Raw genomic sequence first — 24,650 nt, forward strand, 5'->3', positions numbered from 1 at the left:
CTGCTGACTGAACTCCACAAGCAAAAACATGAAACATGTTGAAAAATTGGTCAATCCCAAACCAGTGACAGGTGGAGAAAAAAGCAGTGAGGCAGAACGAACCATTGTATCTCATTCTCAATAGCCACCCCCAGTCTGTTTCATTTTGTTAGCAAAGGGGGTGAAAAGGGTAGCTTACTGTTTCAGATCTGAATTTGTAGTGGATTATTTTAAGTTCACATCCCCAGAGAAAATATTTTCTTTTTTTTCCCTTTCTTCCTTTCCTTTTTTAAAATTTTATTTCTTTTTAATTTATTTTTCTCAATAAAATGAGATTTAGATGATTAATATTTTATTAATGAGTTATTTTTCAGGAACAAATCGTACTAAGAAAAGCTTCATTTCTAGTAGACAGTTCTGCATAAAAAAGTGAACATGTATGAAGCATATTTATTTATTTATTTATTTATTTATTTGCACATAAAATAATAACTATTCAGCACAATAACCCATATTTTGGCAGATATGTGAAACTTGTCCTCCCTGTATCAACTGATCCCATTAAGATCCCAAAATGAAACTTGGTGAGATGCGAAAGGATAACACAAAGTAATTTTGTGATTTTTTTTCAAAATTTTAAAATTGTCCGTTTTTGAGAAATTTAAATTTTAAAATTTATTTAAATTTAATTTTAAAATAAAAAATTTTGAATTTTATTAAGTTGATTATCAAATTGAAGCAGATTAAAAGAGCTTTAAAACAAGACCAATATCGGGCTTGTATCTTTTATAGTTTCTGAGAAAACAAGGATTAACAGTCTCAAAGTGTAGCATTTTTTAACAAAAATTTGAATAATCAATAATTAATAACTGCTAAATGAGGAGAAAGAAAATTTTTTTTTAGCGTTTTCATTCATAACTAGGTTAAATCTCTTGATGTACCAAGTTTCATCCAAATCTGTGACGGTGCGTCCTAAAATTGCTCCAAATTGTGTTGATTTGACGTGGAATGACTCATGGGTCATTCCGTGTCAGATCATCACACGGTTTAGGACGGACCGTCACAGAACTGGATGAAACTTGGTACATGAAGAGATTTAGCCCAGTTATGAATGAAAATGCTAAAAAAAAAAAATTCTTTCACCTCATTCAAAAGTTATTAAATATTAATTATTCAAATTTTCATCAAAAAATGCTACACTTTGAGACGGTTAAATCTCATTTTCTCAGAAACTATAACAGATACAAGCTTGAAATTGGTCTTGTTTTGAAGCTCTTTTAATGTGCTTTAATTTGATGTGCAACTTGATAAAATCAAAAAATAATAATTTTAAAATTTAATTAAATTAAATTTTAAAATTTTAATTTCTTAAAAATGGACAATTTTAAAATTTTGAAAAAATTCACAAAATTACTTTGTGTTATCCTCTAGCATATTACCAAGTTTCATAATGGGATCTTAATGGGATCAGATGATACAGGGAGGACAAGTTTTAGATATATCAAAGTTTCTGCTTTTTGGACAAAATACCTTTCTGATGGATTACTCAAATATTATTCTAAGTTATTAAATTAGCACAGGAAACTATAAATGAACTGCTAATAGTAATGTAAAACCTTCTAATGTCTTACACCTACTTTAAAATTGAATGAAATTAAAATAATAATGGAAAAAAATAAATAAAACTCACACTAACTCTTTTTTTTAAAAAAAAGAGAACGTCAGCATTGTCCTACATTTGTCGGAGTTTTTTACTCTCTAAGCTGCAAAATATTTACAATATTGTTCTTTTCTTCAGCTGGTAGAGTATATGTCCTCCCTGTTGGCGTGATGGGATTTACTTTACAATGTGAGTGTACTGCTTTTGATTATTTTTGGAAGGGGTTTTGGTAACTTAAGGTGCAAAATCCTTTCTTCCAAAAAAATATTGTCGCCCCCATGCCATAAAATTATGACAGGCTTTTAATTCATTTCTCCCTTTTCTTTAATATTAATAGTAACTATTATTTACTTATTTTTTTGTGTACTCTAAAATTAATATTGCTACAAACAATTCTTTTGGCAAATTTTACAAAAACAAAATTTGATTATACCCCCCCCCCCTTTTTTTGGAATTAGTAAGTTATCTTTTGAAACTAAGGGGGGGGGGGTGCTTTTGAGATTTTATGGTACTGCTGACTGAACTCCACAAGCAAAAACATGAAACATGTTGAAAAATTGGTCAATCCCAAACCAGTGACAGGTGGAGAAAAAAGCAGTGAGGCAGAACGAACCATTGTATCTCATTCTCAATAGCCACCCCCAGTCTGTTTCATTTTGTTAGCAAAGGGGGTGAAAAGGGTAGCTTACTGTTTCAGATCTGAATTTGTAGTGGATTATTTTAAGTTCACATCCCCAGAGAAAATATTTTCTTTTTTTTCCCTTTCTTCCTTTCCTTTTTTAAAATTTTATTTCTTTTTAATTTATTTTTCTCAATAAAATGAGATTTAGATGATTAATATTTTATTAATGAGTTATTTTTCAGGAACAAATCGTACTAAGAAAAGCTTCATTTCTAGTAGACAGTTCTGCATAAAAAAGTGAACATGTATGAAGCATATTTATTTATTTATTTATTTATTTATTTGCACATAAAATAATAACTATTCAGCACAATAACCCATATTTTGGCAGATATGTGAAACTTGTCCTCCCTGTATCAACTGATCCCATTAAGATCCCAAAATGAAACTTGGTGAGATGCGAAAGGATAACACAAAGTAATTTTGTGATTTTTTTTCAAAATTTTAAAATTGTCCGTTTTTGAGAAATTTAAATTTTAAAATTTATTTAAATTTAATTTTAAATTAAAAAATTTTGAATTTTATTAAGTTGATTATCAAATTGAAGCAGATTAAAAGAGCTTTAAAACAAGACCAATATCGGGCTTGTATCTTTTATAGTTTCTGAGAAAACAAGGATTAACAGTCTCAAAGTGTAGCATTTTTTAACAAAAATTTGAATAATCAATAATTAATAACTGCTAAATGAGGAGAAAGAAAATTTTTTTTTAGCGTTTTCATTCATAACTAGGTTAAATCTCTTGATGTACCAAGTTTCATCCAAATCTGTGACGGTGCGTCCTAAAATTGCTCCAAATTGTGTTGATTTGACGTGGAATGACTCATATGTTTTTTACCTACACTGTCATCACCTTAGCTCTAACCTAAATACAGGGTGGCGACAGATCAGGGAGATCAGGGAAAAGTCAGGGAACATTATCACTCAGGGAAATATCAGGGAATTTTGAAAAAAATAACAAAAATTCAGGGAAAATTGATCAAATGAAGAAAAAAAACATTTTCCCCTTGCAAAATGAAGTACTTTGATTCCCTACAAATTTTCCGCCAATTAATTGTTTTAAAAAAGTAAAATTAATGAGGTGCGATTATACAGTGCCGCATATTTGTGCATCCCTTTTCCTCAAGGTCAAAGTATTCAATCTTAGGTTGAGCTTCCTAAAATTGCTTCTGTGTCTGTAAAGTTGTTTATTTTACTTAGTTTGAATTTTCCTTCCACGCATTCCATGCTAGGTAAAATAAACAACCCTACAGGCAAAGAGGAAGCCGTCGTAAATGACTTTGCTCCCTAGCCTTTACTCATTGTCTTGAAGTAATTAGCATACTGTTATAACGATTTCAAGAAAAAATATTTTTAAAATAATGCTGAAAAAATCTTAAAAGTTATCACTTTGGCGTTTTTCATTTAATTGCTAACACTGAATTTTGACTGAAAATCAAATTTGTTTTTTTGCCATGGTATTATTCGCTGTCATTTCAGATTACATGAAGGTTTTTTTTTCTAACTTTAAAACTCTTTTATTTTAAAACTATATACACATACATTTTGAAATTAATAATTGTTTTTGCATTTCAATGTTGTTTGTTGCTAAGGTAATCTAAGAGTTTTTTTCGACAATTAACAAAATCATTTGAAATTGAGTTGTGCACATAAGTAAATATTTTTATTATTTTTTAATAGTTAAAATTCTGTATTCATTCATTAAAATCAAAGTTCTTGATTAGAGAATAAATAGCTCAATGAGACTGGTTGTTGAAAGATTTCAGTTTGTTTTACATAAACATGTCTATTCTGCCATATGCAGGTAAAGGGCAGTAACTGCACATTTTTCATTTTTTTTTTTTTTTTTGCGTTTTTGTCATATTGTACTTTATCTTTATTGTACATACTTGCTTATTTGGTTTCCACTGAAAAAGAGTCGCGAAAAAAACGTCTAATTCCAACATTTTCCTATTGTTAGTACTGAATTCACCACGCTTTTCTTCAAATGTCTCGAAAAACTAATTTCAGCAGATATTGCCGTTTACCTGCATACGGTAGTATTATTTACGTAAGTAATATAATTATTACTTCTATACTTTAACTATCACTTGTTATTCTTGCAGCAACAATTATACTGCTTGAAAATTCAGTTCAAGATATTATTTCCATTTAAATTTTTTAGTTTTATCATGATTAGACATGCCTTTAAGTGTGGTTTTAATAATTTCTTATGATTCTTATCTTAACTGGTTCCTGGAAGTAAAGTATTTGTTTTAGATTTCCTACAATATTTCTCTGTCAATTATTTAATATACTATTTTTACCAAAAAAAGGGAGCATCTTTTCAAAATATATTTTTAATTAACAGCTTAAACCGTTTTAAACACTGTATTTTATTTAATATGCAATGCTTTTCAGGTAGGGCAAAGAAAGAAAACCATTATCATTGGTAAAGTAAATCAGGGAAATTTGGTGAACTTAAACAAGGAAATCAGGGAAAAGTCAGGGAACTTTTTTTTTTCCAGTTCCTGTCGCCACCCTGAAATATATGCAATTGTATGATTGTTTCAAGCTGTTCCACTGTCCTCTCTACACATTTTTGATGTAACCTAACTTGATCTGTTTCAGTAAAACTGTTTGCATGATTTTCTTGCCTGCATGTGCAATCCATTTTCAATAATGAGCAAACCCTTTTTTGCTTTTACATACACTGTTACCAATTTAGCTATAACCTAAATGTATGCAATTGTTTTAAGCTACTACATACATCAATATCATTTTTTACCTATTTTGCAGACTATCCATGGTTACTGTGCTACCCTATTCTGCGGATAATCACTAGTTTACTGTCTTAGTGAAATACATTTCAAGAAAAGAATTAACTGCATTTTCTCTCCTGTAGTTTTATTTTTCGAATTTTTTACTGGCATATTTTCAAGTTGTATTTAAAATTGAACTTATCTATGAAATACTACAAAATATGTATTTCAACAAGATTTTGGCTTGAATTTTGTTCAGACTAAGTAACCTTTAATTAAGTTAAATGGTAATACTAAAAAAAAAGACTGTATGAATATCTTTTATTGGTTTTGGATGGATATTTATTTTATCTTTTGTGCTTACATTAATATTTCTAATGTTATCTTTTCAGTACCTCCAACAATTAATGTTTCATCTCATGGACTTCACAAAGTAGGACTACAGAATTCAGTATTAACTTTAGATTGCATTGCAAAAGGCATTCCGAAACCGCGTGTTCTATGGTACAAAGGCTCACAGATGTTGATATCTGGACCTAGAGTTACATTCCTGCAAGATGGAGAAAAGCTCAAGATATCTCACATCACAACTGCAGATGCCGGGAAATATACCTGCTTGGCCATAAATGAAGCTGGCGATACCGAAGCAGAGCATTTTGTAAAAGTCCACGGTAAGCTCATTGTAGCGAAGTCTGCTTTATGACTTATGTTTGAATTATTGCAAATGCATGTTGAACTTGTGGAAAATTCCAATTACCAAAAATAAATTGGCTCATTTCTAAGGAACCTCATGTTACTGTCAAAGGGAAGCAGTTACTCTTAAGCAAGGGAGAAACAGTTGTTTATCTCAGAGCAGGATATAAATTTTGGGTCCCTTTGCAAAAAATCATCAAAGCCCCTAACCATCCACTGGATTCCTCCCCCCCCCCACCACCACAAATAACTATTTTTTTAAAGCAGTGATTTTAGGGAAGCAGTTACTCTTAAGCAAGGAAGAAACAGTTGTTTATCTCAGAGCAATATATATATTTTGGGTCCTTTTGCAAAAAATCATCAAAGCCCCCTATTTTTTAAAGGAGTGATTTTAGGGAAGCAGTTACTTTTCAGCAAGAAATAAACAGTTGTTTATCTCAGAGCAGGATATAAATTTTGGGTCCCCTTGCAAAAAAATCATCAAAGCCCCTAACCATCCACTGGATCTCTCTCCCCCCCCCTCCCCAAAAAAAAAATATTTTTTTTTTTAAAGGAGTGATTGTTTTTATCTGCTTCAATATTTCTACCTTAATTTTGAATTCATTTTTTAAATTTTTTTAAGTTATGTATTTTTAATCTTATTGGGTATAACGTTTTAAGAAGTTAAGTGGTCCTGAATTTTGGATACTCTATTTATAAGTTATATCAGCGAAAAAAAAGGCAAGTTCCCCAATACTTTACTGTGTTCTAATTTTATTAAATCTTTTAACTCAATTTAAGTTTTTAAAAAAAATCTGAAGTTGCTCTTTCCTGTAAATCTTGGCTTTGAGAAGGGTTTTGCGGATATGCAGATCTGGGCTTGTCTGGTTGTCTTAATCATCCAGAACTTTAAGTTTAGAGTGCAGTGTAGCAAGTAGCCTAAATGTCTTAGTCAAAGGAGAGTAAGAAGAAATATGATCCAATTATAGTAGAACCTCTCAATAAGGGACACTAAGGGGACCGGAAATTTTGTCCCTTAAATAGAGGTGTCCCTCCTTCGGAGGTATATGGAATGATGCATGCAGTATATTAACATGGTGTAATTTCGTACTAAACATATACTATTAGCATTTAAAATAAAATGCTTAAATGATTTATACTGAATGGAATTCAAAATAAATAAAATTTCAAATGTTATTATTTTGATAATTAAAATTTAATAAAAAATTTGGCAATGGAATAGTTTTGTAACATATATGAATTATTTTATTTTGAAGTAATTTCATGACTGAACATGAATGTGCATGAACTTGTTCGATTTCATTGAATTTAAAATTTAATATGATTTAAATTTCAATCAGTGTTCACATTTTAAGTTTTTTACACAAAGCTATTCATGGGCCGTTAATTTTCCTTCGTCTCTGAGCCTACTTGAAAAATAATACTAAGAGGAGAAAACATGCATAGAAATTTTAGCAAGAATTTTACAATACATCATATTTGTACACAATGTCAAACTTTCATTAATTGAATTTTAGATTCCTTAATTCCAGTAAAGTCAATGCTTTGTATTGTGCATTTATACATTAATTGTTGTAAGTGTTCTCTGTAACTGTCCCTTAAACAGAGTGTCCCTTATTCAGAGGCAAATACACAGGGGTCCCAATTCAAAGGGACTGGGACCAGAAAAAATATCCCTTAAATAGAGGTGTCCCTTATTTGGAGGTGTCCCTTACAGGAGGTATTACTGTATTTAAGTTTATTAAAATGAAGGACTTTTATGTGCTACATTTCTGCATGGAGGATAAAACCTGGGGCCATTGTTTTAAGCTTTTCAATTTCGAAACTAAAATTGAAATTAAGAAGAATTATTACTTCAACAAAGATGTAGACATTTGGAATAGTTTGTCAGGAGTAAATGTTACGTGCAGTGAGGGGAATAGTTTCAAGAGAGCTTTGGATCTTCATTAGCGGCTGATAAACTGACTAGAACTAGCCTTGCTGGCTGTATTATAATATAACCCGAGCAAAACTGGTCATCTCTTTTGTAATTGTATAGTTTGAATTTTGTTATTTATGTTATTTTGAGACATTATTCTTTATAATTTTTGTAATTGGTACAGAAGTAGTTTTACAGTTCATAATAAGGTATTTCATCTTTTAGTTTTTAAATAAAATCAGTTATCAATGTCTAAAAATATGCATTGATATTTATGTCTGCATTGAAAACGAAAACCTTTTTTATTGTAGTACCACCAAGTATCGAGCAGGCATCTATCCAAAACTCAAAAGATCCCATTGTGAACCAGACAGTCAGGATCTTTTGTGATGCCTTTGGTTTGCCATTTCCAACTATTACATGGTACCATAATGGAGCACTTATTTACCAGAATGATTCAAGGTTTAGTTTTTCTGGTGCTGGTCAGTATCTTGATATATTAAGCGTTCAGAGCACTGATTCAGGGACTTATGCCTGTGAGGCTGAAAACATTGTTGGTCATACTAGGAAAGAAGTTCCACTTACTGTTTCAGGTATGTATTTTTTGACTGAGTTCTGTGTAATGTGCTAATCAAAAAACTTTAAGGGTATTTAAGTTTTTCAATTGCACTTTAGTTAACAATAGTTGTATTAAATGTACATTAAGCTTTGTATTAATTTTTTAATGGGGGGGGGGGAGGGGGGTAATTACAACCAGTTTTAAATGCTGGTTATGCAATCCACAATAATCTTTTTTTTTTACACTTCTGGAAATTTGTTTTTTTTTTTTATTATTATTTTTTATTTATTTATTTATTTATTTTTTAAATAGTTTTTACTTTGAATTGGTAAGATGGTAGTCTTAGATCCCAGTAAAATTTTGATTTCAAAATGTCGTTATTGTACTTTAGTGAACAATAGTTGTATTAAATGTACATTAAACTTTGTATTAATTTTTTAATGGGGGGGGGGGTAATTACAACCAATTTTAAATGCTGGTTATGCAATCCACAAGAATCTTTTTTTTTTAACTTCTGGAAATTTGTTTTTTTTAAATAATTTTTTATTTATTTATTTTTTTTAATAGTTTTAACCTTGAATTGGTGAGATGGTAGTCTTACATCCCAGCAAAATTTTAATTTCAAAATGTCATTATTTTACTTTACTAGATTGTGAACTGAGACCATAAGCCAGATAGAAAGTAACTGTGCATAAAGGAGTAAGTTAGCGTAAAATGCAGTCAATTATTTTGCTGTTTAGACTAATAAACCCCACCCCACTAAAAGAGTTAAAGTTTTTCCATTGCAGTTTGTAGCTATTGTTATTGTTACTATTTTTTAGTTGTTATTTCTTTTTTTTAAATTAATTATTCTTCTGTGTGACACTTTGTATTTGTATCACTAAATAGTTTTATAATAGAAATTTTCAAAATCTCTAAATTTGCACGTAAAATTTTGTAATGTTTACATACATGACTTCATATGTACAATTGGATATACTTGCAGTACTGCTTCAGTTGTATTTATGTAAGTTATTGGGCGTTTTCTTGTTTTAATTTGCGGACTTTTATGGAGCACACAAGAAATATAATATTGGGGTTACATACACCCCACCTCATTACTCACATTGAAAAAAAAAATCACCTCAACAGTTAAGAGTTCAACTCTTTTCCCTTGCCTAAATGTTTTTGTATCTTAAGATTTTCGTTTGCATTTCTAGAAATTTAATTCATTGACTGAAAATGAATGAAAAGTTTGTAAGGTGTAATACTGTTTTATTAAAATATAAAACAATATTTAAGTAATTTTAATAAAACAGTATTAAAGAATAAACTTTCAAATACGTTTCTGAAAAGGAAGCAATTTTTTGTTTTTGAGGATGTTCTCAAACTTTAGAAACAAATTTTAAATCATGTTGATTGTATATTACGAATTTGACCACCTTTGAAGATTTGGATCCATACTTGAATTTCTTTTTACATGGTTTGTTTCTGAAAATACTTTTACCCCAATTTTTTGAGTCATAGAAAAAAATGTACAAATGTATGTATTCTAACTTTTGTGTTTTTCGTGCTATTTGATTTCTCATAGTGCCTCCAGATATTGAAGCAAATGGTAGAAGCAGAGAGTACTTTGTAATTCTTGGGAAACCCACTCGTATTGATTGTGAAGCCTCTGGTACACCACTACCTAGAATAACATGGTTGAAGAATGGTTTACCTTTGCCAAAAAGTGAAAATGTTCAGCAAATCAACAACAATAGGGCCCTCTTCTTCACATATGCTTTAACAGATGAAGCTGGGGAATATACATGCATTGCTACTAACAATGCAGGATCTGTGGAGCAGAAGTTTAATTTGACCGTCTTAGGTAAGTAAGAAAAGTGCAAAACTATCTGACATACTACGTACTCATACATGAAATACACCACCAGCTCAGTCATTTTCAGCCGAGGACTGCAGTTTCATGCTTATTAGCACTCACCAGCCCGCCGTAGGAAAGTGACTGAGCTGGAGATGGAAAACAACTTAAGGAAGCCAAGAGTGCCAAACAAACTGGTAGCTAATATGGAATTAGCACAGACCAGACGAGTGACCGAAACAATGGTTCATTCTATATTAGCTACCAGTTTGTTTGGCACTCTTGGTTTCGTTAAGTTGTTTTCCATCTCCAGTTCAGTCACTTTCCTATGCCGGGCTGATGAGTGCTAATAAGCACGAAACTGCAGTCCTCGGCTGGAAATGACTGAGCTGGCGGTGTATTTCATGTATTTCTGATTTAGCCCTGGCTATCACGGGTAATTTACTGAATATACGTACTCATGCTCTATTAGAGCTAACCAATGATCTACATTTTGGTTGGTTGGTTCTATTGGGTTTTGTGGTGCAAAAGCCTTATTTGGCTATACTGCTCTAAACAATTGTTACAAAATAGAAAAGAAATACCAAAAAAAGGAAATTGTTAATATAGTAAAAGGACATAAAACTTCTAGCATTTTGAAGCTGAAATAAATTCATAAATTAAATTTTAAATTTGAAATACAAACCAAAAGAATAAACAGGAAAATATTTTTGAGTAACCTGAAAAACATTAATAACAAAACAAAAATGAGAAGAAAACGAGCACATACGGACAATCACTAAATTAAAGACAAATATCCAATCTTCTTCAAACAATTTCGGATGGGGTATGTCCCCTAACAATTTTTTCAAAAGTGAAATTTGTACAGTGGAATATCTGGAATTAAATTTTTTACAGGTGTATTGCTTGGTATTGGTTAAATGATATCTTGGGATTAGCTTTTAGATGTAATTAATAAACGGTCCTTTTTTCAGTATAATAATGTAATTTTTTATGCTTAAAAATTGATTATCCCTCTGATATAAATCTATGAAATATCTTTTTTTTTTCTTACAGTACCACCCAAATTCACCCATGACCAGAAAGATAAAGTATTGCCAATTGTCCTTGGTTCCTCTGGGAGAATTACTTGTCCGGTAGTTGGACATCCAATTCCGGACATTGTTTGGAGTAAAGATGGCGTTGTTTTATCTGACAAGGAAAACATTTTCATTAATAGTACAAATTTAGAAATTTCAAATTCTGACTCAAGCCATAATGGTAATTATGCATGTGAAGCAAGTAATATTGCTGGAAAAGTAAACAGGATGTACACTGTGAAAGTGAATGGTAAGATATTTTGTTTTACTCATCTGTTTATTTTGTTTAAATGATTTGCAGACAAAAAATGTTGCCTGAATATTTTTTTGAATTTGCAGTTTCAAAATGACTCAAATAACAATCTGTTTGCCTCTTTGGAAACAAAATCTTCTGAAGTTGAATATTTGTAAACTTGATTTAATTATATCTCCCCCCCCCCCCATCCGATTTTTTATTTTAACATCATTTTCTTGTTACTTCTGGTGTACTTTTACCAATAATTTAGTTTGTAATATGCAAATGAATAACTTTTATCCGTATAATTAAAAACTGACAATTATCTTTATGCACCAATGCCATAAAAAAGAAGAAATTGTTAGCTATTTCTTTTAAAAAATTTAAAATGCCAAACCTTTTATAGAAACTTTAAAATAGTTTGTATTTTTCACTAAAAACTGGTTACTGTTTTTTTTCAAATGATATAAATGTGTAAGATGTGTGGAAGTGTTGATATTTTTAAAAACATGTATGTTGAGTTTGAAAAGCTTTCTGTTTTATTGTATTGAAATATTTTTATCATCTAATTTAGTTATCTAACTAAACTCTTATAATGTGTGAATGGCGCAGTATAAACTGTTAAGGCTCTTGAGCCAAAAAAAACTCATTAGAACCAACAAACAATTCGTCAATTAACTTCTCCAAACCCAAGCTATCAGTCTGTCTGCGTTGAATGGTACCATTATATTCAAGACATTTTGAGGAAAGCTTTCCACCTAATCTTTACATCCTGGAGACATTCAAATCTTATACCATCAAAAGCGGGACTTTAAGGGATGAAAAGGAGGTTGCAGTTAAGTTTCCCAAAAAGAGTCCCTGTAACTGACTGGTAACTGAAGCGAAATTCAGCTTGCACCTAGTGGGAAAATCATGAAACTCCCTATGTTCAATTACATGACAACCAAGGTCTTCAAACCTATAGATAGAAAACATTACACAATCACATCAGAGGTGAGTAACAGTTCCCTGATTATAAAGGCAGTTCCTACAGATTAAGTCACTGCTGAAACCGACTTTTAAGGTACAATAACCAGTCCAATTGTATTTCCAAATCCTGTTTTTGTTGAGACCTAAAAGCTTGTTTCCTAATACTGAGGCAACCATTGTTTCATCTATTTACCCTGATGTTGTCCATTTGTGTTATTGTTTTTCCTGAAAAACATCAAAAAAAGTTCTAATGAGATTCTTTAGAATTCCATTTGGTGGGTCTCAGCTAATAAGTGGAGTTCCAGAACTTTTCTTTGCATGGGAAGCTGCTACTGCATTATGTTTCTACCCAAGTCCCAGATACCCTGTAGAAACTAATTCTATTAACATTTGCAAGAGATCAAAGTGTATATATCTATATAGGATGTCATTACTACCTTATAATTTAACCGATGTAATGGTACTCTGAATAAGGGTTTTTAGGGTTGCTGAACTATCAGAGCTGATGAAAGCACATCTGTTATTTTGCGGTCTTTGTCATAAATCATTCCAATAGCATTTGTCAAGATGCTTTTGAGTCTTATTTTAATCAAGTTAATCAAGTTGATTTGCTTTTGTAGCAATCAGAAAAGTGTTTTGAGGCTTTGTAATTATTTTCTTTCATTATTTGAAATAAATATGTGTGTGTTTTAGGTGAATTCTTGTTATGCACCCTGCCCAGCATATACAGATAAAGGACTTATGAGAATTGATTCCATTATCAATCCTTTGTAATGATAGAAAATCACTCAGACTGAGCATTTGATGTGTTTTAAGAATTATTATGATTATTTTTCCAAACAGGAAAATGGAAATAAATGCAGATAAAATATTTTTACACAATAAATATTAATCGGTCACTGAATATTGAAAGTTATCAATAGTTTTAGCCAATAATTTCTATCTGGTTCATTTTTCCTAAGCAGTACTTAGAAATTTTATATTAAGCTGTCGAGTTTATTAATTATTACTATTATTATTTACTAGTGGTACCCACACTGCTTTGCCCGTAATAGAAAAATTAAAAGGTCTTTTGGTTCGCCTGCATATTTACAAATAATGTATGGTGAATTTTCTCGCCAATTGGCTTGTACCCATGTTACGGTACCACGTTATGATAATTTCGTATCTCGCCAATTGACTTGTGCCCATGTTACGGTTCCACATTATGATAATTTCGTAATTTACTTGTCCATCTTATGATATTTTTGGTCTTAAAATTAGAATAAAAAAAGAACCACATCGAATTTTCGAAAAATCGCTTTGAGATGCACACACCATAATTCATGAAAATCGGCAGAACGGTCTAGGCGCTATGCGCGTCACAGAGATCCAGACATCCTACATACATCCAGACATCCTCAGGACAGAGAGACTTTCAGCTTTATTATTAGTAAAGATTATTATTTAGTTAGTAACCTTTAACTCTCCAACTTGAAATCTTCTTCAATTTGTAATTGATGTGTTTGATCTTTCATAAAGCAGTTTTATCATTAATTCTTTTCAGTGCCTGCCAAAATTGAAGGCAGTGATGAAACAACATTCATTGCATCTGTTGTTGGAAGCTCTGTGACTATTAACTGCCCTGCATCAGGAACACCCCTTCCCAAAGTTGTGTGGTTTAAAAACTCAATTCCAATAATACCAAGACTTCTGCCTAATGTTCATATAGAAAATCAAGGCTTGCAGCTAACTGTACTGAATCCTCAACTAAAAGATTCTGCAAAGTATAGTTGTTTGGCAACCAATGATGTTGGCAATGCTAGTCGTGACTTTACTCTCAGCATTTTAGGTATCAGATTTTTGTTTATTAAACTTCCATTGCATGAATGTTTTTATTTATTGTTATTACTTTTTCTTTATGAAAAGGTGTAGCACTTGATATTTACCAGCATTAACTGGGAATGTCAAGTGCAGTTAATCCAAGTGATGTATGGCAGTTAATGTTGGGCAATGTCAATGGCTATACTCAGGGGTAATATGACTTGACATATTCAGGGATACTGGAAATAAGCGTACAAGTTATGATTTACAGGGTTCGGTCATTAGTCAGGCGGAAAAATTTATTGATCTGGGTGTCTTAATAAACCAGGATTTCAAGTTTAGTCAATAGTGCAACATTGCAAGCAGCAAAGCTAATAGAATGCTTGGGTTTTTCAATAAATCTATTTCAAACAAATCTAAGAAGGTTCTGCCTATATACAGGAGTTTGGTAAGACCTCTTTTGAGTATGCTGTTTAGTTTTGGGTCTCCTTATCTCAGGAAAGATTAATCTTCATTGGGGACTAATAAACTGACTAGGACTAGCCTAGCTGAGCCCAGTGCCTGTTGCTGGTTGTCACATTTGTATTTGTATTAAATAGCAAATTTTGTAAAAGTTAGATCTTTTCTGTGTTCACCTGCATTCTGTCTTTAAATCTTATAAATAAATACATTGAAACCTGTGAATAACGATACTGTCTATAACAATAACCCGTCTATATATATATTTTTTTTTGGCCCCAGCAAAATGTCAGCATGAATAATCAAGCTGTCTATAAAGATAACCTGTCTATTACCATATTTTTTAGGTCCCAACAGTATTGTTGTAGACAGGTTTTACTGTATAAGGAATTATCTATCTTTCTCTTGAAATTACTAACAGATTTGTTTTCTCTTAGCATCACTTTATACTTATGACTTTTTCCCCTACAGAGCCACCATTCATTGCAAATGACTCTTCGATTGTGAAAGTTCTCGCTGGCAAAGATGCAGTACTGACATGCAAAGCATCAGGTTATCCTGCTCCAGAAATTGACTGGTTAAAGAACAATTCACCTTTACTGTTAACAAATTCAAAATATGCAAAGATGGAAAACTCCTCCATACATGTAAGCAATGTCAATCTTGAGGATGCAGGAAATTACACATGCAGGGCTACTAATGAAGCTGGGTTGCATCATAAGAATTTTACACTAATGGTTACTGGTATGTCTTGTTATGATCTTCTTAGTTACTGTAAAGAGCTGTAATTTTCATGAAAATGATAACATCAGTGATTTCGTGCGGTTTAAATTTTCAGGATTTTGTGGTACTCGTTAAAATCAGGAAGATAAGTACTTTTGCAGTATTTATTAAAGTATTGAAGTATATAAACTTATTTATATTACAATTAAGTCCAATTTTTGTAAAGGTTAAATTTTGGTCAGATAAATTACAACTGTATTCAATGTCAAAAAATCAGAAATAACTTTTTTTTACAAAATTTTTTTTATCAACATTTATTTTTTTAAATGTATTTTATGTTCCATTTACCAATTTAGTTAACTCTCAAAATAAATTGTTTTTCACCAAGTTCATGAAATTGAACAAAACCATCCATGATGCTTGCAAGATTCAGACTTAATACTTTTTAAATAAAAGTGTCTTAACACCTACTTAAAATTAATCAAAAAGGTCTTAAAAGATACATGTCCAAAGTAATATTAATTTGCTGCTGCTAACGAGTTGATACTTATGTTTTACAAAACTGGCTTTAAGTAAATGGTGAAAATGTTTTATTTGCAAGTATAGATATTAAATGTAAGAACAGAAAACATTTGTTATGCTATTATTCTGAAAGCCCACGTATGCATTCATGCAGTTTAACCTAATTGATGAAGTTGTTCTCTGTATCAAAAATCATATGATAATAAATTAAAACATATTTTAGTGTTGTAAAGATTACGCTGTCTTTGCATACGTAGGATTTTTTTTCTTATGAATATTTTATTCATTCTAGCACCACCTGTTATTAAAGACATGGAAAATGTTCAGAAAGTTCTAGCTGGGGAGACAGTATTTCTTCACTGTGATGCCAAGGGGAGTCCACCACCTATAATCATGTGGCATAAAGATTCAACTTTAATACTTAATAGCAAAGGTATATTGTTTATTGCTGTTATAGATATTATTATTCACTTAAAGTTTTAAAATTATGAAATATACAATCATTGTTTTTTTCCCCCAGAGCATCAAATATTTCCTGATGGAACACTTCATTTCCCCATTGCAAATGAATCTCATAGTGGAGTGTACAAGTGCCTTGCTGAAAATGAAGTTGGCTCTTTTGAAGCTGTGCGAAGGCTTCATGTTTTATGTATGATACTTGTATGCATTTTCTTTTTATAGCCATTATTTTTAATAACATCTGTTGTGTGTCAAAAATAGTTGAAATATTTTGCATTTTTCAGTGATACTGTTTCTAACAGCTTCTGTATTACCTGCTCAGATTGCTTCAGTTAGACCTTATTAAGGCAAAACTGATTAGCAGCAAAATTTGCTTAATACTTACAAAATTCCCGTCCTAGCAAGTTATAGGGGAAAATTTGTGCTAATCCCATTTTATATGAAATCTATCATCAAGACACAGTATTTTTGCTTAGAAATTTAATTTTTGTTTGTAAAAATAATTTGCAGTTTGTTCTTTAAGTGGATCATGAACCTTAAATTGAAGGTTTTATTCAATATTTTTTTTTCTTTTTGCTTTGCGTTAAATTGAAATTGCATAAAGTGAATTCATAAAAGTGAATGCACCATCCCTAAGGGTTAACTGATTATGATTTTCTTACAAACTTCTTTCCAGCTTCTCCTAAAATAATCGAAAATTATTTGACAAAATATGAAACAACACAAGCCCAGCCTGCAGTTCTAAAATGTGCTGCTGAAGGTTATCCAAAACCAGTTATTTCTTGGGAGCACAATAGCAGGTCCATGGATTTGTTCAACCCTCGCTATAAGCTGTATCCGTCTGGGGATCTTCATATTTCACTTACTCAGCCATCTGACATGGGTACCTATACCTGTATCGCAAAAAATGAAGCTGGATCTGACACCAGAGATATTGATCTTGTTGTATTTGGTAAGATGACTTTTCTTGTATGAAATATAATTGGGTAAATTGAAATCATTTATAATAATACATTGACTCTCTGTAAAGTTTAGACCACTTTTAATTTCAAAAGTTTTTTTTTTTTTTTGATAATTTCTTCAACTATTAGAATTAATTATTATTCAGTAAGTTACCGCCCTATAGCACGGGCTAAGGCAGAACCATTGCTTAGGTCATTCGTCTGGTCAGTGCTAATTCTGTATTAGCTACCAGTTTGTTTGGCACTCTTGGCTTCCTCAAGAGGTTTTCCACCACCTGTTCAGTCACTCCTATGCCGGGCTGATGAGTGCTAATAAGCACGAAACTGCATTCCTCGGCTGGAATTGGCTGAGCTAGCAGTGTTTTTCATGAAATTATTATTATTTAAATAATTTTCCACTTAGTCGTTTAAGTTTTCCTTTAATTAGTTTTATCATTTAATTTTTTTATACTTAATGTTTATTATAATTAGTTTCCTCATGCTAATAGCATGGGTACATGCTCATCTATATAAGTGTGTATCATCCAGCTTAGTTTAAATATTTAAATTATTTGGTTTCATTTAAAATGTAAGTTCTCAGAAAGAAAACTGGGTGAAGAAATAATTACATAGTTGTGGCATGTCTTTTAGGTTTGTTGCTTTTTTTTTTTTTTGAAGTGATTACCGGTAAAATGTGCCTATTTTTTAAATTTTTCTTTTCTTTTTTAGTTCCCCCTTCTGTCAATATCAGTGGACCAAGTGCAATTACAGCAGTGAGAGGTCGAACTGTGACATCTGTTTGTTCAGCAAAAGGCTTCCCACCTCCAAAAATTAGTTGGCAAAAGAATGGCATTCCTTTTCTGAGCTCTACTTCTGATATTACTGGACAGCTAACACTCGAAAACATCCAAGTAATATTTTGTTTACTTCTCGCCTTGAGAGTCATTAATATTTGAATTATTTGATTTGTTAATTTTTGAATTTTAGAAATACCGTAAAGACACTTTACATGTCGGAAGATTAAAGTAAATAATTATATCATTTATCTTGCGGCTTATAAAAGTTTTTTACATTATGGTTTTTTGAGGTAATTGTGTTTCATTTCCTCCACTCAAAACTGTGCTCATAGTAAAATCTTGAAATATATAAGAAAAAATAAATATCTTATTATATCTGACAATTTTGTTAAAATAGAAAGAAAATAATTTGATATGCTATCAAAATTTATTTTTAACCATCTGAAAAATAAAATTTACTACTCATAAGTCATAATTCAACTAAAAATGTAACTTCGGTTTTGTTCCCACTGCTTCCTTTTGAGCTGTTTTTTAAAGTCCCAGTATAAACTTTAATAAAAATTTATTTGTTCTTCATTTTTCAAAGTGATAAATACATTAAATTAAGAGATGATTTTTCATTTACTACAATTTGTGTGATTCTGTTAATGTCTAGGCTTTTTTTTTTTCAAAGTGCTATAAGTAATAATAACTTAATTTTTTTTCTTCCTTTTACAAAAAAAGAAGTATTGTATTCACGAAAAAAATTTCACTCAAAAATCGACCTTAATTTCAATTATACTCACCCCCGAATGAATATTCAGTTTTTTTACAACTTGACCACACGTGGATAAGTTCCTAAGAACGTATAGACACGGGAAATATCCATAATGAGGATTCTTGCTTTAATTACAACAAATTTTCTTGTGACCTTTATATGTACGTATGTGCGGATGTGCATATGTATGTCGCATAACTCAAGAACGGTAAGTCCTAGAAAGTTGAAATGTGGTACGTAGACTCCTAGTGAGGTTTAGTTGTGCACCTCCCCTTTTGGTTGCATTTGGGTGTTTCTAAAGGAGTCTTTTGATTCTTTTTGGGAAGAAATCATTGTTAATTTCGATGTAAACTCAAATGGTGTTATAATTTTGCGGACACTTGGCAATATATTGCCAGTCTTTTGGTCGCCAAGTTTTGTCGCCAACTTGGCGACAAATTTGGCGGTTTTTTTTAAAAAATCAGGTTTTAATTTGGCCACTGTTGGTGATATTTAGAGAGTAAACTATTGAATCACGTTAAAATTGCCAGTAACGGGGAAATGACATTAAATTGGAGTAAAAGGAAGTCATGTGATGCACACATCAGCTCGTTTATTATTTATTGCTCATTAGTTGTTTACAAAATAGAGACACATATTTGTTTTGATTGAAAAAACACCCAAATTCAAATTATAATACACAATCCAGGAATTGACTGTACCTTAACAGCCAAAATCTTTAATTGTACTTTCTTTACCTGTGTATAGCCTGAAGATAGTGGAAGTTATGTATGCATAGCTGTAAATTCTGCTGGAAGAGATCATAAAAGCATTTCTCTGGAGGTTCATGTGCCACCTGTTATAGTAGAACTCCCGAAAAGTGAAGATCTTTCAGTGGGAGATACTTTAGTTCTAATTTGTGAAGCTAGTGGCCAACCTCTTCCAGGAATAACATGGTTATTGAACAACACTCAAGTAACAGGTATGTGTGTGTCTTTTCTCGCAATTTTTGTTCTTACACATGTTATCAGGGCTGACTTGATTGCTCAATAAATGTCATACTGGATGATCTGTAGTTTTATGCTTATTGAAATCTCTATCATGCACAGTTTTAATACAATTTGTAGTTCAAAATATTTTTTTTCTGATACTTTTATTTAAAGACTAGTGGTACCCGTACGGCTTTGCCCATAATAGAAAATTAAAAGGTCTTTTGGTTCGCTTTTATATTTACAAATAATGTATGGTGAATTTTCTCGGCAATTGGCTTGTACCCATGTTACGGTTCCACGTTATGATAATTTCGTAATTTACTTGACCTTCTTATGATATTTTTGTTCTTAAAATTGGATTGTAAAAAGAACCATATCGAATTTTCGAAAAATCGCTTCGAGGTGCACACCCTCATAATACAAACTAACTTCATGCCAAATTTCATGAAAATCGGCCGAACGGTCTAGGCCCTATGCGCGTCACAGAGATCCTGACAGACAGGGGGACGTTCAGCTTTATTATTAGTAAAGATTGATAGGTTTTCCATGTCATTCAATTTAAATAGGCTTTTCACGTTTGAATTATTTATTGTTTCTCTACTTATTTTCCTGAACTCATTTATGATCTTCTCTAGCTTTTATGTTTATATGAATTTAAACATTCTAAAAATGGTCTAGGATCAGCTTATTCTGCTTTTGGACACAGTAAATTGGTTGTTGAGAATGTCGGTAAAGAGGATCAAGGAACTTATATATGTCTTGCTCAAAATGCTGCTGGGGAAAAAAAGGCTGCTGCTGCTGTGCGAGTTCGAGGTAAGATCTTTTTGACAGTTAATGAGACAGAGTTAGCAGTTAATGAGTAAACTTCTATTGTGTAACCACCGGAATTTTATTTCCATAATATATACTTCTTGATAATGCATGTTGGACTTTTCAGGTCTAGCAGTGTTTTAAAAATCATCCCCCCATTCTATGAAATCAGCCCAGTGACATTGCAGCTGCATTCAAGGACACATTCATATTTTTCATACACTTTACCGTAACATACCTTTTGTTTTTGAAAAGCAAATATTTTGTGGGCTGCAAACCAAAACTATAAGTATTCTTGCACTAAAATTAGATTTATCACCAACTTGACGACTACAAAACATATAGACTTCTCAAGATTCTTTGTCAGGAAAATTAACTCTCCACAGAATTTGTATTTGTTTTCTGTGTTTTTGAAAAAAATATTTAGTTTTTTACAAAAATAAATGAACTTCCTGAAATAATTTATAATAATAACAGTAGCAAATGCATCTTGATTTAAAATGCTGCATAGCAAATGAAATACATAATAATTCTGTAATTTTATTTCATGAAAAATAGCAAAGACGTGTTTTTTTACTCAAAAAATTGCCAAAATAAGTTGTTCTCTTTTAAAAACCTAACATACAGTCCATTCCCTTTAACTTAAAGTTCGAAAACTCTAATATTACTATCACTCGAATTGATTTGCCTCGCTGTTAAAGATGTCTTAGCAAATACTCTGTCAATGATATAAAAGAAAAGGAAAAACTTCTAAAGCAGTAGAATCCATGATTTCGAATTTGAAACGAATGAAGATGTGCATCTTTCCTGAAGTAAAATCAGCTCTGTTCAAGGGGTTTCATCGGTACCGAAATGAAAACCATGCTTTTGATTTTTTTCTCTCAATATTTTTGATTAAACTGTGCATATTTTGTTTAAAAACTTTTTAAGTTCTGTAATTTTGTCTGTTTTTGTCTGTCATATTAATTAACATATTCGATGGTTTTTATTATTAAAATGTCGAAAACCGAAACTTGCAATAAGTCGAACTTCTGATAAGTTGAAGTTTTTCGTTGGTCCCTTTAGATTCGAGTTATCGCCCGTTGACTGTAGTATAAATAAGTCCCATATAAAATGAAGGAAGAAAATGATCACTTTGTTGTGGAACTGAAATGATCCTCTTTACATGCATATGCAAGAAGTCATAAAAATGCAATGCTTTCAAATAAGAAAAAATTGTTTTGTTTTTTTTTTGTTAAATTCCTTGTGTGTGTGTGTGTAAATTTGCAACTGAAAAATAAAAAAAATGTGGTGTTCTTAAAAAATCATACAAAAAAAACTAGAAATATTATATTTTATATCATGTTCCCAAAAATAGTTTTTTTTTTGAATTTGCTGAAAGATATTGTTACTGGACATACTTTATGAATATATTGTGATATTAGTTGTAATGAAATACTGTAGATGTATATGTGCGTGGGTGTGCTAATTATTATTTGAATTTTCTTTGTCATCATTATTTTGAATATTTCTTACATTATTTTCTAGCTCCCCCAATCATAATGGAATCATCTGATGTGAAAAGTGTACAGTTGAAAGAAACTGTCATTTTAGATTGTCTTGTAACAGGAGATCCCTCTCCAAACATTATTTGGATAAAGAATGGTCAACAGTTGATATCTAATCATAGGCTTGAAATAAAATCAAATGGCTCACTATATATATATAACTCATCAGTAAGTAATTATAATGCATTTTTACTATTCAAAACTTATTCTCTTAATTCTTGCCTTACAAAAAGTCTAATTTATGTTTAGTGTAGTGACTTCATATATAAATTCATAATGTTGATATAATATTTTTCTATGTTAAAGCAATATTCTTTTTGGAGCTTTTGCTTAGCTAAATTAAAGGGATCTCCTGAGCCCTTGATTTTAACATGTATTGCCTTTTCTTAATACAGTAGTTTATATACAGGTTATGTCTGTTTTGTTCCCTCTGCTCTGCGCTAGTGCCTACATGTCTCGTGCCCCAAAAATAAAATAGGCTTTTCAGTACATCCTGACCTTAATGCCCCATCCCCCTTATGCAAAGTCATTTGTGTGATTTTGGATGATGACTTGCCAACTTGTACCCATTTTTCTCTGCAAGGTACGAATTTTGATCAGTTTGAGCTATAGTGCAGAAAATTGCTCATTTTGTTCAAATTTTGAATGTTTTGTACAGTATTTTATAATGAAAATTCGTCTGATATAAAAAACTAAAGTTGTACACCTTTTTATGGAATTTTTGGCAGTTTTATTTGCTCAAAAAAACTTGCACCACTATTACCTATCCAATATCCACTCATGCCAACTTTTGGGAGTGACACACAAAAACTGCCAATTTGAGTTTTTTAGCTTTATGCCCAAGCTGACTTTTACCCAATTTTTATCATTAGTTGAACCAGGGTTTAATACAGGTTGATTTTACTGCTGTTTATTGGTACCTTCACAAAAATTGTGCTAGCAAAATCGATACAAATACAAATACAAATACAAATGTGACGACCAGCAACAGGCTCTGGGCCCAGCTAGGCTGGTCCTGGTCAATTAATTAGTCCCCAATGAAGATCAATGGCCCTCTTAAAGCTATCCACTCCCTTGCTCATTACCGCCTCTTCCGGTAAGCTATTCCAAGTGCCCACGACCCTGCTAAAGTAGTAGTTTTTCCTGATTTCCAAGTTAGCCTGAGATTTAAATAGCTTAAAACAATGACCCCTTGTCCTGCTTTCCCCGCAAAAATTTAATCCATTTACATCTTTCATTTTGATAAATTTAAATAACTGAATCATGTCCCCTCTGACTCTCCTTTGCTCTAGGCTATACATGTTAAGCCTATTAAGTCTGGTATCATAATCTAAATTTGAGAGTCCCCTTACTAATTTAGTTACCCTTCTTTGAACCCTTTCCAATACAAAAATATCTTTCTTCAGATAAGGCGACCAGAATTGCACAGCATACTCCAAATGAGGTCTTACTAAACTCCTATATAAAGGCAGAAGAACTTTCTTAGATTTGTTTGAAATAGATCTATTGATGAACCCAAGCATTTTGTTGGCTTTGTTACTAGCAATACTGCACTGTTGACTAAACTTGAAGTCCTGATTTATAAAGACACCCAGATCCATAACATTTTCTGCCTGATTTATGACTGAACCCTGTAAAGGATATCTCATACGCTTATTTCCATGACCTAAGTGTAGCACTTGACATTTCCCTACATTAACTGCCATACCCCATTTATCTGCCCACTTAGTAATATGATCTAAATCCTCTTGCAGCTGTTTTACTTGTTCTTCATTTTCGACAATCCCCATAACTTTTACATCGTCAGCAAAACAATTCATGCTTCCAGAAATATTTTCATTGATGTCATTCATAAATATAATAAACAAAAGAGGCCCTAAAACTGATCCCTGAGGAACCCCACTTAAAACATCACTCCAATTAGAATGATTTCCTCTCACAACTACTCTTTGCTTCCTACCAGTAAGCCAATTTCTTACCCAAAGTAAAGTTTTTCCTCCTATTCCAATGTCAGCTAACTTGCTGAGAAGAGCAACATGCGGTACCTTGTCAAAAGCTTTTTGAAAATCAATATAAACAACATCCACACATTTTTTGTTATCTAAAGCTGAGGTAACCTTGTCGTAGAAATGCAATAGATTAGTAGTACAGGATTTACCTTTCCTGAAACCATACTGCAAACTAGTCAACAGACTATTAGTCTCTAAGAACATCATGATCTTAATTTTGATCAAAGTTTCGAAAATCTTACAAATCACCGAAGTCAAACTTACAGGTCTATAATTCCCAGCAATACCTTTAGACCCCTTCTTGAAGAGTGGCGTTATGTTAGCCAGCTTCCAGTCCTCTGGCACCGTCCCCGATTTATAAGAAGCATTGAAAATAATCAAAATAACATCCACTAATTCCTCTGCACATTCTACTAAAATTTTTGGATAAATATTATCTGGTCCCGGAGCTTTAGTTGCTTTAATCTTTTTCAAATGAAATAAAACCTCCTCCCTGGAA

The 24,650-nt window shown here is 31.7% G+C and overlaps 2 protein-coding genes across 2 annotated transcripts in view; one reads left to right on the forward strand and one right to left on the reverse strand.

The window, feature by feature from the left end:
- The window catches only part of LOC129223366 (transforming growth factor-beta-induced protein ig-h3-like), a gene marked incomplete in the record, with an annotated part of 615,676 nt that overhangs the window by 175,165 nt on the left and 415,861 nt on the right, over positions 1-24,650 (reverse strand).
- The window catches only part of LOC129223370 (hemicentin-1-like), a 181,411-nt gene that overhangs the window by 102,215 nt on the left and 54,546 nt on the right, over positions 1-24,650 (forward strand). The window contains exons 45-57 of the mRNA XM_054857950.1: positions 5,453-5,731; positions 7,983-8,264; positions 9,801-10,079; positions 11,127-11,399; positions 13,900-14,184; positions 15,087-15,359; positions 16,153-16,293; positions 16,381-16,509; positions 16,996-17,271; positions 17,990-18,171; positions 19,562-19,775; positions 20,464-20,598; positions 22,123-22,310. Of these exons, the coding sequence (XP_054713925.1) occupies positions 5,453-5,731; positions 7,983-8,264; positions 9,801-10,079; positions 11,127-11,399; positions 13,900-14,184; positions 15,087-15,359; positions 16,153-16,293; positions 16,381-16,509; positions 16,996-17,271; positions 17,990-18,171; positions 19,562-19,775; positions 20,464-20,598; positions 22,123-22,310 (2,936 nt within the window). The remainder of the gene's footprint in view (positions 1-5,452; positions 5,732-7,982; positions 8,265-9,800; positions 10,080-11,126; positions 11,400-13,899; positions 14,185-15,086; positions 15,360-16,152; positions 16,294-16,380; positions 16,510-16,995; positions 17,272-17,989; positions 18,172-19,561; positions 19,776-20,463; positions 20,599-22,122; positions 22,311-24,650) is intronic.

This window comes from Uloborus diversus, chromosome 5 (genome assembly GCF_026930045.1).
Source record: "Uloborus diversus isolate 005 chromosome 5, Udiv.v.3.1, whole genome shotgun sequence".
In the NCBI taxonomy this organism is placed as follows: domain Eukaryota; kingdom Metazoa; phylum Arthropoda; class Arachnida; order Araneae; family Uloboridae; genus Uloborus; species Uloborus diversus.